Source organism: Rhodnius prolixus, unplaced genomic scaffold (genome assembly GCF_049639745.1).
Source record: "Rhodnius prolixus isolate KJV_2025 unplaced genomic scaffold, Rpr scaffold_13, whole genome shotgun sequence".
Taxonomy (NCBI): domain Eukaryota; kingdom Metazoa; phylum Arthropoda; class Insecta; order Hemiptera; family Reduviidae; genus Rhodnius; species Rhodnius prolixus.
In genome coordinates this window covers 3,769,679-3,785,432 of record NW_027411583.1, presented here as the reverse complement: position 1 = coordinate 3,785,432, position 15,754 = coordinate 3,769,679, and the positions used below count along the sequence as shown (strand labels likewise).

The 15,754-nt window shown below is 34.9% G+C and overlaps 1 protein-coding gene across 3 annotated transcripts in view; it reads left to right on the top strand.

Moving 5' to 3' along the window:
• Nucleotides 1-3,587: 3,587 nt before the first annotated feature.
• LOC141447967 (uncharacterized) overlaps nt 3,588-15,754 on the top strand; it is a 54,668-nt gene continuing 42,501 nt past the window's right edge. The window contains exon 1 of one of the 3 annotated variants that reach the window (XM_074115946.1): nt 3,588-3,746. In XM_074115946.1, the coding sequence (XP_073972047.1) occupies nt 3,718-3,746 (29 nt within the window). In that variant the 5' untranslated portion in view covers nt 3,588-3,717. Of the gene's footprint in view, nt 3,747-8,187; nt 8,314-15,754 lie in introns of those variants that run through there. The other 2 variants (XM_074115947.1, XM_074115948.1) reach the window with 2 other exon arrangements.

Below are 15,754 nucleotides of genomic sequence, written 5' to 3'. Positions count from 1 at the left end.
TACCAAAAATTCCATACTGCTCTCTGGACCAGCTCTAATTTTCTTGTACAGTCTCTCGCCTCCTCTGACATCCCTAATACTCCTCGCCGACTGAATTGCCAGTGGCCCCGCGACTTCCTTGTAGGCTGAAGACCTAAATCATTATTCTCCTATCTCTCCTCTCTCCTACTCATATTCTCCTCCTCACATTCCCCTCTCTCCTATAGAGAGTGCTACCGCTGGGTAGCTTCTCTTCTCCTTCTCTCCTCCCGCACCAGTTCATCACTCTCTCCATATTTACTTATTGTTCACGATGTATACAGATTGTAAATTACAAAATAAATTAAAAAAAAAAAACTCTAAGCTACATCATCATAACTGTTGACACTAGCTCACCCTCTCACCGTACCTCATCCTTTGACAAGTCCTTCCTAATACATGCTACCTCTCTCTGGAACTCCTTGCCATCATCTGTTCGCCATGCTCCTACCCTTTCTATCTTTAAATCCCTTCTATTCAGTTATCTCCTTTCTATTCAGCTTCCTCCGAAATTCTAATTGTTTTAATTTATTTCCTTAATTTCTGCTGTTATTTTTATTTTCACTTTTTGTAAATACTTATTTATTTATTTATTTTCTGTTTAATCACAGGCCAAACTGTTAAGGCCTCTATTTGTTCCTGTATTTATTCTTAGGGGACAATTGTCCCAGAATAATAAATTTCTTTTCTATTCTATTCTATTTCTACCCTGAAGAAGGTAATAGATTTACCGAAACGTTGGTGAAATGATACAAACTTTGTGTTTGAATTATATTGATTGGCCACATCTTAATTCTCCCAAAATCATCAATATTAATAAATAATAAAATTAAAAAAACAGGTCTGCCAGCATCTGCAGCTTCGGGATGTTGAGGATTGTTACCACCGGAAATTGGGCCAGTTGGAAAATGTTTACAACCCTTAAATGGACACCAAATGAAGTCTTTTTTAATTCTTTGGTAGGTATTACATGATTTAATGAAAACTAAATAGAAATATTCAATGAAAATTGGGTCTTTGGTGCTCCAGCTGGATGCCAAATTCAATGCGAGCGATGCGAACCGTTTATTGTCACAAAAAAAATTATGCTAAAATAATTCATATAAAAATATCAGCAATGATGATACCTTGAGGCAAAATGGCAGAGCAAAAAAATGTAATCTCAAATTATATTTCATTTTATTTTTCTTAAGGAAGTACAAAAATAGAACTAATTTAATAAAGTTGGTAGAAGACAGGTGGTAAAGTAATAACTAGTGGTAGGTACGCAGAAGGTGTGGCTCGGTGCCAGACTATGGGAGCGAGCTACTGTTTGAGCCAAGCGAGTCGAATGCAAATTGTGCTTGTAAGTGGAAATGTAAGGGGTTTAAGCGAATGTACACACGTGTTAGGGGAAACAGGAGAAAAGTTAGTTATAAAGGAAGGAAGTAGGGGGTCAACTGATGACATTTTCCAATTCAAAAGACGTCTTTTGCATCTGAAGAACTTTTTTACTGTATTAATGCAACGAAAAGAAAACATCTAATCAAAAATAATGGGGGGACCGGAAAGTAATGTCGTTTCTGCGCAGTCGATATTTGGTTCTCATTTGTCGGCTCATTGTGTATCTCGAAGGCGCGCCAAAGTCAATTTAAGGTTATTGTGACTTGTTCACTTCTAAATAATTCAATATTAAACTCTTTTTTTTGCAGTTTGGGGTGAAATAGCCAGCCAAATACCAGAAGAGCAAATACGGCATTGTATGCTTTTTGGGTTTCGCTAGGGTAGTAACGCAACAATTGCGACCAAAAACATTTGCGATGTTTATCCTAGTGCATTAGACGTTCGTAAATGCCAAAGATGGTTTTCCAAGTTCAGATCCGGTAATTTTGATCTCTCGTGACTTCTATCGATCAGGAAGACCAACAACATTAGACAACGACATGCTAAGGGCAGAAGTGGAAGTAAATCCATGTCAAACAATCGAGGAACTATCAAACACCCTTAACCAACCTTGGCCGACCGTCCAGGAACATTTTAAGTCTTTGTGTTTGGGTCCCCCATAATCTGTCCGAAGAGAACAAAGCCAACCGATCCATCCACATGCAACGTATTGCTTCAACAGCAGTTCAACAGTTTTTTGATCGTTTGACCACTGGAGACGAAAAATGGGTCCTATATGATAATCCAAAACGCAAAATGCAGTGGCTCTCTCCAAATGAATCACCACGTAGTACTGCGAAGCCGGGTTTACATCCCAAAAAGGTGATTCTGTGTGTGTTTGGTGGAGTATTCGCGGAATTGTTCACTTTGAAGTGTGGCAACCTGGAGAAACTGTTAAATTCAGACATTTACTGTGAACAATTGGATCGAGTGAACCAATCTTTAATCGAAAAGTATCCGGCGATTGGCAACAGAAAGAGCGTCATTCTGCAACACGACCATGCAAGACCACACTGTGCAAGGCGAACCCTGGGAAAAATTAATGAATTATGGTGGGAGGTACTGTCTCACCCACCATACTCGCCCGATGTCGCACCCTCGGATTTCCATTTATTCCGATCCCTACAACATTTTCTTGGTGGCAAAAAATTTGAAAATTTGGATGATGTCCAAAATGCCATCTCGAGATATTTTACTCAATAACCAATTCATTTTTATCGGTCCGGGATGAAAATTTGCACACTAGATGGCAAAAGGTTGTTGATAACGAGGGTGACAGTATTATTGATTAAAAATAAAGACTTATTAAACATTTATTCGTTTGAATTTAATGTAAGAAAGCTACATTACTTTCCGGTCCCCCTATTATTTGGTTCTTTCATCCCATCATTGGCACAACATCTCTCTAGCATTATCTGATAAAATTACAACTCGGAAATTTGATTATACTTCTTTTATAGCTTCACCATAACAAAATACGTCTCAAAAACTCGTGGCTTGTTTTTACTAAGCTTAACCAAAAATCTTATCTCGCATTAGCGCTGTATACCCTTGCAGACCAACAGTTCTTCTAGATCTTGGAGTCGTCCCAGTTACTCTCAGAATCATATCGTTTTAAGGAAAACATATTACCTGTATTATTTTCATAAATAATCTCGTTAAGTAAATTCTTGTACCCTCAGTGTACTTTTAAAATGATCAAGTAAAGCATTTACTTCTCAAGAACAAATAAATAATTGAATATGAATCGGAAAACAAATAAATTTTTTTTTAAAATTCATAGTTTTAAGGACAATTTATAATTTATAATTTGGAGAATTGAAGAAAGAGGAAGTAGATTGATAATGTTAAATCTGTTCGATATTATTGGCAAGCAGAATAATCGATAAATACTGAGCTGACTTTATTAGCATTCCTTTATTATTTATAATAGGCATAAATTTACATTTATTACTTCCGTTTGTGTTAATAATGCCTTGCGGTATGTCATTAGAACACAATATGGTGTAGGTATAGACACAGTTAATATTTGGACACATTGCTCTGTACGTATAGGCAGCACATGTGATTTATATTTTTTTGAATGGTTAAAGTCCGGCTAATAAAGATGGCTTTTGTTTATGTATAATAATAATACGATGCAGCCTCCATTGCATAATAGTCAAGGTAACACTTATTGATCGATCTCTTGTCGTTTTTATTTTTATTGTGGAAAGTTATTTTCATTTCCTCTGGTACTGTTATTGGAAATTCTGTTTGAAAAATTTCTCGTAAGAAATGAAGCATAGATCGATGAAGCAGCTCAGGTAAGTTTGTTTTGATGCTGGGCATCATTATTGGATTGTTTGTTTCCGCTTTCGCTAAATGATGGGCCCATTCATTTCCATTCTAAATTCAATTTAAGTAATTCAAATTTCAATCACTAGGGAGCCAAACTTTTGTATTTCATGGCTATATGAGCTTAATTAGTATTGTTTATTTTTAAGTTAATCTTTTAAACAAAATAGTCTAGAATTGTTACAATCGATTGTCAAATTCAAAATCAATAATTGCAAATTTAAATTTAAGATTAAGTAAGCAATTACTTTTTTAAAAATTCAGGAAATTTTAGACTGTACTCCTGTTCTGTAAGCTTTTGGAACGGTGGTTGCTTCTCTTTGAAGTCTTCCTGGTTAATGGTTATACAACTCCCTGGTGGAAGGGTTTTGCGTTGGATCGGACAGTCATGGTTTGTTGAAGACGGGAACTTATGTGTTTTCATTTCCATAAAATGTTCTAGAAGACTGGAAGATCTAGCTACTTTTTATTGGTTCTTCTAGTCTGAATGATTGGCTCAGGTGGGGGTATTGGGTATTGTGGCTAGCCAAAATGGAACCTTACTCCTTTTCATCGTCCCGAGCTAGCTGTTAAGATTGTCAGGCATAAAAACAGCGTCACATCCTTCAGCGAACAGGCTATGGGGCTATCAAAAGTCCAAGATGGTTGAATTATAGTTTAAAAAAGGGACGCCCCCCCCTAAATGAACCTCCATGGCCCAATCTTATCTGCAGAGTTTGCCGAAGGAGAAAACACCCCTTACTGATTGTTTAGGATGTGATAAGTCTTAGTTTAGGATATTTGATCTGATCAGGTTGAAGGTAAGGGGAAGAAGTTGGAGATAAGGTTTCCCGTTCAAGGTGGTTACTCGATTTGTTTGGGCAGCTGTGATTCTTAGACGCAATTTAAGAATATCGTCCATTATTTTTTTGGCGAATGATTCACTAATTCCTCAGGAAGAAAAAGATTAATGTCAATTTTAGTTTGTCTGTTTGTTCGGGGGTTCTTTTTTAGTTTTGCGTCTAAATGCAACTCTAAGTGCAATGTTCTTCCAACACATATTTTGTGGTAGTCTTCGCATTCTATTTCGAAGATGAGATTTAATTGTTTTTGTGTTTTAGTCTGACCCTTCCAAATTGAGAAAAACTGCCTTTTTATATTGTTAATGCTTTTCTTGTAGCGATTATTGTGTACGTCGAGTTTTGAAGTTATCTGGTCGAACATAAGGGAAAGAGGCGTCCTTAATTTTGGTAATGTAGGAACTGAAATTGGTGATAATCTTTCTTCCTTAAGGATAATAATTTCACTTGAAATAATCTTCCAAATTAATTTTAGTAAGTTTGGATGAGTACACTCAAAAAAAAAAGTACCGTTACTATATTTTGCACTTATATAACATGTTATGTACAGATTCTAAAAGTAAAATAAGTTTGTTTATTTTAATAAAATACCTAATCAACTTCAAATACATTTAATATATAATTTAGCCGCCATTGTGATTCAAATCATTGGTTAAAACTTAAAATAATACAAAAATTAATGGAGTAACGTACACGCACAATTCAAATACGATTCTTGTAATATTATTTAGATAAACACGTAATATCGTGACCATTGTAGTAGCGTGAACAGTATCATGTTAAGATTTTTTTCTTTTTAGAGTTCTAAAAGCTTTTTACTATTTGCAGCTTTAAGTAAGTGCTTTTATTAAATACAAAGATTTTGGAAACTTACAGAGTAGGTATAGTTACCATATAGTGTCGAGTGTAATTCAGTAGTAATAGTTCTGCGAAAATTTTAAAAATAAACAAATTTTGGGAGGCAAAAAGTTCTAAATTGGCAAGTTGTCCAAGTCGATCAAGTTAAAGGAATCGAATTTTCTCGTACATTCAGATACCAAAATGATCAATTTCTTTCATTTAAAGGATCAAAGTTATTCCTTAATTTATCAAATAATGCACTTTACCCAGCGTTTGCTGCATATACTGTGCCTTCAAAGGTTTCTTCTCTGGCTCACAAGCCAGGTTAGTCAGGAGGTTATCAACTGCTCTCTGTATCTGAGGAGGCACTGTACTTGCTTCACAAGTTGAGTAAAGTGCATTATTTGATAAATTAAGGAGTTAGTTTTAACCTTTACATGAAAGATATTGATCACTTAAATATGTGGCAGGAGGTTTCCAATTTTTTTTTTGGTAATTAAACGCAACTCTCCCAAAATTACCAAATAATTATTAAACCTTATTGTTTGTAACAGATTTAAAATTAATTTTTAGCCATTTTGTGCATGCTTGAGAACATCTAAAGCTCTTAACATTTGATTTTTCTTTAAAAAAAATCACTGGGAAAACGACTTATTTCCCGATATTAAGAAAAATACTAGCTTTACTGCCTTGGCAATATTTTTAGTAGAAAGGGGATAAAAAAATACATAAAAATGACCTATCGCGTGCTCTTCTTTCTCTTTGATAACAAGTTAAAAAATTGAAATATGATTAATAAATGCCAGATTTTAAAATGGCCTAGATATCGAATTGAGGTTTCTGGTTTCTTTCATAACTTTGTATACTCTTTAAACGTGTGTATATGAAAATGGAGGTCATTTCCGAACCCTCACTTTTGGTCGCGCGTCAGCCGCGTATGCGAGCAGGAATCTAAAATCAAGTCACATATTCTGAGACTAGAGTTGACGGGCAACAAATATTTCCTCTACCATTTTTTGCTCAAATTAACCGTTTAAGCATGAAATGCATTTGAGCCGTCTTAAAATGAACACCCTGTATATAATAATATGTATAACATATATTATAATAAAACAAAATCACTTGAACATCTTGAACATGAAGGTCAACTTAACGAAGGCCATCACAAGTCGTTAAATCAAATAATCGAATGAAATGAATTCGAATGAAGGATGCCCAGTTTTTTGTTCAATCTACCTGGCGCCATCGTTGACTCAGCCTAAGAGGATTTGACGGCAGGGTACAAGTTGCGAATTAAGGGAAAGTTTGGAGTGGAATTTGATATTGGCTACACTGGGCGCAAGGTTTGAAACGAATCGGATTCGCGGGTCTGTGTAAAATGGGTAGAATGGTCGCTTTCATTTGAATCTAGTTTTTAAAAAAACATGTGTTCAGATAAAGCAATAATGGAATAATGTGTGTACCCAAGAAAAGCAACAGTTTTATAGATGAAAACTATGTAGAAAAATGATTTCTGCTTTTGAACAATTATCATATTAGCTAATTGCGTCACCGGTAATACGCAGTTGCGAATGTATTAATAAAGATTAAAAAAATGGTCATTAATCTATTAAACAATTTGTCTACAATTGTTGGTTAAATTGACGGTTGTTTTTGAACGAACAACTTCAAATATTTTGGACATTTACACCTTTTCATCAGGGCTGTACAGTCACTTTGTTAATTTTTATTCACTTGCTTGCTCTCAAGTTTTACAGAGTGATCAATTTAGCATTGATTACGCAACTTTATTCTCAAGTTAGTGAGATCTAATTTGGTAAATCAGCATCTTACTCGTCTTCTTGATAAGTTCAACTCTTTGGAAGTCTTCTTTTTAAAGAAGTCTTCTTCATCGTTATAGTGCTGCAGGTCAAGTTCACTAGTCTCTCGGGTTGGTTTTTCTCATTCTCTGATATTATTTTAAAACATACTTGGAATTTATCCTTATTAGCTAAATATTTCCTTAAAAATATCTTTTAGCAATCAATCAGCAAACAGAATGAGTAACTGTTCACTTCCCGCCATCATATAACAACGAAAGTACCACTAAACTTGCTCACACGATGGGGAAAATGTGTTCGAGATGGTAGTTAGTGAACCAACACAGTTCCAGGTATCATGGAGAGGTTACTAAAAAAAAAGCAACTGGGTTCGAACCTTAGAATCTCAGCTAACCACTGAAAAAAAAAAAATCGCCTCTTGCGGTACATAGGTACAAAAATTGGAAAAATTTAATTCTGTAAAATTTTACTGCCGGATGACAGATTTTGATTAAAACCACATTGCGTCATACTCTGTTGGCACCTAAGGTAAATATCAAATTTGAACTTTAAGGGATTTTTTTTCCGTTTTACTTGTACAAACTTAAAACACACACGGATTGAGGAGAGGGAGAGAATGAGATGATAATAGAGTGTATAACGAGAGAACACTACTCGGAGACCAGTAGAACACTGAAAAATAGCTCCGGGCGCCAGCAACAGATGTCGCTCCTTAAAATAAAAAAATGAATAATAATAGTTTGTATAAACAACTATTTTCTACTTAAGAAGACCTCAAAAAATCCTGATGAAAAAACAAAGAAAATTTGCACTTAGTAAAAATAAATAAATAAATGAAATACAAATAAATAACAGAAAATATAAAAAAAGAGAAAATAATGTTTGGAGTAAAGCGCATGCGCTGTTTACTAGTCAGTCAATAAAACATTAGGCGCGCGCCTGTACCTTCCACTGGTTTCAGTCTGTGGGATAACCTTCACGTGTTTACACAATTAGACAGTACTACTTAGCAGGTGAATCTCTAATTTTAAAAATAAGTACGTACATTTTGATTGTTTTTTTAAAATTTTAATAAATTTACAGGAGATATTTCAAAAAGTGAATAAAAAAAAATGCTAAAATTTTGTTCGTAATGATTGATTGGAACGTATTTCCTCTTGTGTTTTTTTATTTTATTCTTTTCATATGTGAATTCTTTTTTTAATTGATTCAGCAGAATTTACATATTTGCTTTCATTTTAAATACGTTTAAAAGAATCTTTTTGAGATTATTTAACAGTTCTCAGTAATAAACAAACCTTGAACCTGCTCCACTAACAAATTCACATTTTAATTAGTTGATCGCGTGATAAAATTTATGATGACGAATTGCATGTTCTGTTTTTAACTTGAGAACTCTTATACACCACCAAGGAAAAAGAAAAAGATCCTTATAATGAGAAAGTTTCAAGTTTATTCTAGAAAAATACACTGTTTTTATTTATTTAAATCATTCTCTAATTTTATCTACTATTTTGGTGATATTTCTTTAATAGATATTTTACTCAAAGTAAATTTGTTGAGTTAAACATAAATATCAGTTGTGATTGTTTTACTTAAAAAGTTAAAAATCACCATTGACAACAAACAATTATATCTAACCTTCCATTTTGATAACAGCAGTTTTTGAAATATTAAGCATTATTAAAAATTGAATACAGCTAATATTATTTCCTTTTTTATAAACTAATATTTTCCATACAAACATTTTTTATTCAGTTAACATATTGATTTATATTTATTACTTATTTATTTTTTTAACTGACGGCCTATTTAAGAATGAATAAAATTGATGTGTTTAACATGGTTTTTTTTTCATTTAATTTTGGATAAGATTCAGAAACCAGTTATAGTCTCCATAGTATTTTTTATTTTTGGGGGTTTAAAGAAGGACAATGTTTCGACTATTTTCAAGGCAACTTCAGATTTTTGTTTATCACAGTATAATTAATTACTATTATATTTTGACAAATAGGAAATTGCTAGAAAAATTGTTTCGTTTAAAGTTCTTTTCTATTTTACGTCTTAAATTCTATACTTTGGAAAATGACGTGGTAGATATTTATGTCTTTTGTAGTCATGGGTACATTTTTTGTCCAGATTTGAGCTAGTTGAATTTCAACTCACCAATTATGAGTTTCGTTTTTGTTTCAGCTACAGTAAAACCCTTTATCTAATAATATCTTTAGAGTCATTCAAATATTGGTTTTCCACAGTAACATTGAGCAAACGAATTTGTTAAAAAATAAGACTAATCTATCAGTATTTGGTTGGTTTATATTTAAAGAACTTTATCGAAAGTAAAGAATCAAGTTTTCATTTTGAAGCCGCGTAATTCTTAATGAAATGCATCTTTTAATTATTTTTTAATACGTGTTAGAAATTCAAAATCATTTGAGCAGACTTTACCACCCTACTAAATCAATATTTTTCGGAATCTTTTCTTTAAAAAAGGAAGTCTACAGCGGTCACTCACATGACTTCCTTTGTCGACAAATCTCTAAGTTCTCATCCAATTTCCAAGTTATTTTTTATTGAAAGTTGGTTTTCTTCTTACAAAAGTTATTATGCTTTGCTGTAAAAATACTTTTGAAAAATTAGTCGCAAACATCCCAAATTATAGTGTAATATTTTGCAGTGAACTTGTAAGTTGCCAGAGTGCATGTTTTAGGTACCATGATGTTTAATTTTGGTTACACAAATTACTAGCCGACTGTTATCAGTAATTAATGGATTCAACTTGATTATTAGTTTATCTTTAAGAGAAGTACTCGTTCTAGGGAGTCTAAATTTAGATAAGATCTTGTCGTTTAAAAGAACGTAATTACTTAGATAGGACCCTACCCCCACTGTCAATGATAACCAAAGAGATGTCAATTTCACAAAGTTTTACTTTCTCCTTCCTTCCACGGCCTTTTAGAGTCCATAGAGATAAGAAATGATAAATCGTACAATGTTGCCGTTCATTAGTCTCCAGTAACTAATTTGTTAATTGGCTTCCTGTATTCGCCATTTTTTTATTTAATTAAATCTAAATTAAGAAGTAAACATTAATTTCTCTCTATTGGGCTGTTCAGTAAATAATGTTGTTGACTTTCTGAACACTTTTAATGGCCATAGTAACAGATACATCCTGCGGTTGTGCCATTTTAGCCCAATTAGAGTGCAACATTACAGGGGTGGAGCAGGTTAACAGAATTGCCCACTCTTTTGGGTTGCTAAAATCTTGGTTTTACTGAAGTTTTTTTTTATTTATTTATGGTATTTTTGGTCTTGCTGGCACAATTACCATGTATTGGTTTCGAGGGCTGGAACAGCTACTGTTGGCTTCTATTGTTCTGCAGCCTCTTTCACTTCACTCATCTTCATGACTTCCTCGAGGTAACAGTGGCTATCTTCTACTATCTTCTTCTTCGTGGCTTCCATTAGATAAAGGATAACTTGAGCGCTGCTTACAGGTTTATTCCTTCCAGAGAAATAACGTAGTGGTAATTGAATGTGTCTTCCTTCGCTCAAGTGTTTGGTGCTTAGTGTGATGTAATTACTAGAGCAGCGTTTCCCAACCTTTTTTTGGCTTGCATATACAGCATACTGATCCGGTGCGCTACCTTGCGCCCTACATAGACAAGCGACTCACGTGGAACCCACACACTAGACTTAAAAGACAAGCAATGACAAAACGTGCGAAACTGCTTTACAGACTACTTGGACGACGCTCCAAATTACCCATTGAACTCAAACGATTAATGTACTGTACTGTCCTCCAACAAATCCTGGACATAAGGACTTGAACTGTGGGGTTCAGCCGAACCTACAAGCACACGGACTGTTCAGACATTGCAATCAAAACTCCTCCGACAGATAGCTGACGCACCTTTCTACGGTGACTAACCTCACTCTACACAACGACCTCAACATTCCCTTCGTACACCAACTTGCCAAGACTAAATATCAAAAATTCCATACTGCTCTCTCCACTTGCTCCAATCCTCATGTACAGTCTCTCGCCTCCTCTGACATCCCTAACAATCCTCCTCGCCGACTGAATCTCCAGTGGCCCCGCGACTTCCTCGCAGTCCGAAGGCCTAAAGTTAATATCCTGTAGAAAGTGCTGCCGCTGGGCAGTTTCTTTTCTCCTGCCTTTCACGCCTCTATACTTCTATCTCCCTATTTACTTATTGTATAGTGTATTATACAGATTGTAAATAACAAAATAAATTTGTGTTTTCGGATTTTGGAAACTACTCCTTGAAAGACAATTTTAATTCTGTTATATTTTCTCGTATATCTTGAGACAGTCTAACCTTATTACTGTACATATTAACAACTTTACTGTATAATATTATTAATTAAAATAATTTTTTGAAGTATAGGGAAAAACGTTTCTATGATATTTTTATGATTTAATTTTTTTTAATTATTTATGTCCACCATTATTTATTATTTTTCGCGTACCACCAGTGGTTGGGAAACGTTGTAGTAGATGATAGTGTTTAGGGTGAGTAATATGGAAACTATGAAGTCTCTTTGCCTAGGGAATTCATCTGGATTCATTTAAACGTATCTAGCTAAGGTACGTTTAGCGCCACAGGGAAATCGTACATTTTGCTGACCAATTAAAACTGTCCGGTAGGACAGTTGTATAAGGGTTGATCGTCAAAAACTGCACGAAAAAGCGTAACGTTGAAAAACACCCAACTTTGACAATCCATTAAGGAACTTATCTCATATTTCTACTATATTCTACTGCATCTAAAGAGAAGAGTATGGATGACTCCGTCCTCTCCGCTACCACAATCGCACCTAGGACTATCAACTAACGTTATTTCAGGGAGATGCGTATTCGTGAGGTCATGGTTTTAACTGAGTCACAGATTAGTTTTGTCAGATAAGAGCTACTAGAGCTTCATACCTGTGCTTTTCGATTTTTTGAGCAAACGGTTGTATCAAATTATAAACATCTTATCGACAGACTTACGCTACCAACTTTACATTATTCATTTCATTAGATGTATTCACGCATTAAGGCATTGTTTCTCCCTTGGTTTTTGGCCTCTTGTACTTAGCAAATCAGCCATTTAAATGTTGGGTGTTCGAACAAATATCTTTGCGTGTTAATATATCTTCTAATAAAATCAATGGTTAGCTTCGTTTATGCCGTTGTCTTCTTTACATCCACTGTTTTAAGTTATTTTGAGTTTTGGGTTTTTTTGATTTCTTAGTTGTCTAGTCTATAAACCAAACCCTATACATGACGAGCGTTTTTAGTATTTTCATTAATTATAGCGTTATCCTGTTGTGTTTTATGAACTCAAAGAGTTCTGCGTAAATGCTGCCATCATCAGATGCAAGTGTAGTGTTTAGATTGGCTGGTAAGGGACATCCACAATCGTTCTCTTCCTTTAGAGTTGTTAGCACATTCCAGGATTAGGTGGTTGGCGTCTGCTATTACTCCAGAAGTACATTAAGCCATTTAGGTTTTTACTTTTAAATCTTAATTTAAACCTTATAATGCAGAGGTTCCCAATCTTTTTCGGTTTGCGGTTCCCTAAATAATCGGATGTTTTCCGCGGCGCCCTTAATACAGAAGATTTTTTTCTAAATTTTTGACTTTCTTTAAAAATTGGAAAACTTTCCTTTTCAAAAGCGATTTCCCATTTAACAGCGAAATATTAAAAACAGATACTATTTTCCTTGGGATAATATAAAATTATCTAATTTCAACTGTTTCGGTAATATCCATATCGAGTATATCCACAACCACCATTTGGTTAGGTTGGTTGGAAAATAAATTAAACACGAATTTTAAATTCACAAACAATTTATTGAACGTCCATTGATGATTAACATTATTAAAATTATTAATGGGATGGATGGGCTTGATGTTCACTACACCAACTTCTCAAATCTCGGAATAAAATTGGATATAAAATTCGAGAATTGGAAATTCCAAGAAAATTGCCGAATTGTTTCGCGAATTGAATATTTCGCGGCGCCCCTGGGTGCCGCGGCGCACACTTTGGGAATCACTGTTATAATGTATACTTCAATATACAATATACAAAATAACATGTGGTTATGCACTGCTGCCTATGTACATATGTAATACCATGTTTCCCCGAAAATATTATTTTCAAGGCCTTCTAAGCCTTAAAAAAAAGGGGTTTTAAGGCAATGATCTTTGTCTGTGTGTGTGCGTAGGCTTGAGAAAAAAAAGGAACAGGAAGGACAAACTGATAAATTCATATTTTAACACTGAGGTCATTGGCATCCGGAGCCCATTACAGGCGCATTATTATTATGCAAACGCTATAATGCACAATTTTCATTTAATTCTTTATGATTGTGACCTAAACACAAATTCAGAGGGATGGAGACGACTAGCAAGTCCAGTCTTGCCAACATACCGCTTCTGGTTTATTTTTCTCCCTCCTTTACCACCCTGATAAATATTAAAAGAGGGATTAATGCGCATTATTGTGTCTTGTTTCTTATTACCTCCTTCTCCTACCCCTCTTTCCGGCCAAAAATATACGCTGAAATTTTTTTAAGTTCTAACAACACAATGTTAATACAAAAATCTATTATAGCGTAAGAATAGAATGTAGCAAGTTTTCTGCATAATCTAACGGCAACGAGCAAAATTCTTGTAGCTCTCTGTTTTATGGTAAATACAGGAAACGTTTGATTGGTTGAAGTGGAGGGAGGATATTGTGTCAAAAAGAGTAACAGTTTGGTTAACTTCAAAACAAAATCCTGAAATCTAAAGCCAAATTCAGTAGTCAACATAGGGGGGCTTCCTTGAGATCAACATCGTCAACACGACGTGCTTATTTATCTGCATACATGAGTTAAGAGAACCAAAGTCTTGCTACTTTTTATTTAGTAAACATTCCAAGTTAGACGGGAAACTAATTTTGAATCGCTCCTTATAGTACTCGTACTTCTAATTTTGACTTGCTCTACTAAAACAGGAAACCGCGAATTACGATTAAAACAATTATCTTCCCATTAGCGGACGTTATAAACTAAACATTTGTTTTTGTTTGTTGTCTAAATAAAATATTAAAATGTTGAACAGTTGTTGATAGAAGCTGGTATGATGATAATTGTAATTAGAGAGCGGATGGTGTTCCATTTAGAAAGACCTATCTAGGGAATGGGAATTTTTTAAGATAATGAACAAATTTTTAATAACTAGTTAACAAAAAAATAACATTTGTTATCTCCTGTAACGTATCTTACCGTTAGTTTGGGCTGTAAAGATAAATGACAAACGATTTTTAACCCTAGGTTAGCCTCGGTACTATGAGTGCACGTAGCAGTTCACGCTCTTCGTGAAATGACGCATTTTCGCCGCCAAAAAAAAGGTCAGTCTTAGAAAATTGGCCATACTCTATTTGACTGAGAGCTGAGCCCATGAAGTCATTCCACAGACATTTGAAGAATTAGTTTGAAGAAAGGGAAGGGAATTTTGTGGCACTAAGGATATAGCCAAGAGTGCTGTTCGCCGGTTTTTCCAGCACTTCTAAAGACCAATCCAAGGCGTTAAGGACCTGTACCGAAGGATGGATGACTCAGAGGTTACTAAGGTAAAAAACAGAGCCTTCGAGGTATCGGGTTGCTCGCTCGGAATAAGCTTTCCCACTTAACGCTTGGAGCTCTCCAGAAAGCCTGAGGGGAGGATACAGCTTCTATCACGTGGAATTAAGGTCTAATGGGAGAGGCTATCCCAATCTGCTTGGGTCTTGTAATCCTTGGGATTTCCTTGAAGAACGGTAGGCGGTTACCAGGGTCGTATAGATCAAGCCTTCTTGATACACAAACATCCTTCTAATTTTGACCAATCATGTAATGGAATATATGTAATAGTGTGGTTTAGTTACTGGTATTAATTGCCAAGTGATAAAAATAACGTATTTTTGAGTTGAGTTGAAATACAAAATTGTAACAAATCCTAATAAAGAATATCTGGAACAATTCTAGAGTTCTTTTCGTTGTAATAGAGTTATTACCTAGGCCTTTGCTATGGAAGGATGTCTGGGACTCAAATGTTTGACTGGTGGTTCTCCAATAATTCTCAACTTCCCTGTAGAGAGGGAGAGCTTGGTACCCAGTTGATCTAAGGGAATCCATCCATATTTGGGGGAACGTTGGTGATGTGTCGTAAATGAAGAGTTCCTAGATGGGATACCAGTCGTTAGAAAAGAATATACTCGGCCAGGAATACTTTTGAATAGCTTCAGAATATTTATGGATAGCAATGAGGAGGGATGAGTAGGCTCACAAGGGAATATTGGTTCTGATGGCACCCACTTCTCTAGAATACCAGGTGTGATTCCAATTGGTTCACCCTGGCAATAGTGTGGGACACAATTGAAGATCGCAATGCTAATTCCCCTCCGCCCCAACTCACTAAGATCGTACAGGAAACCATAG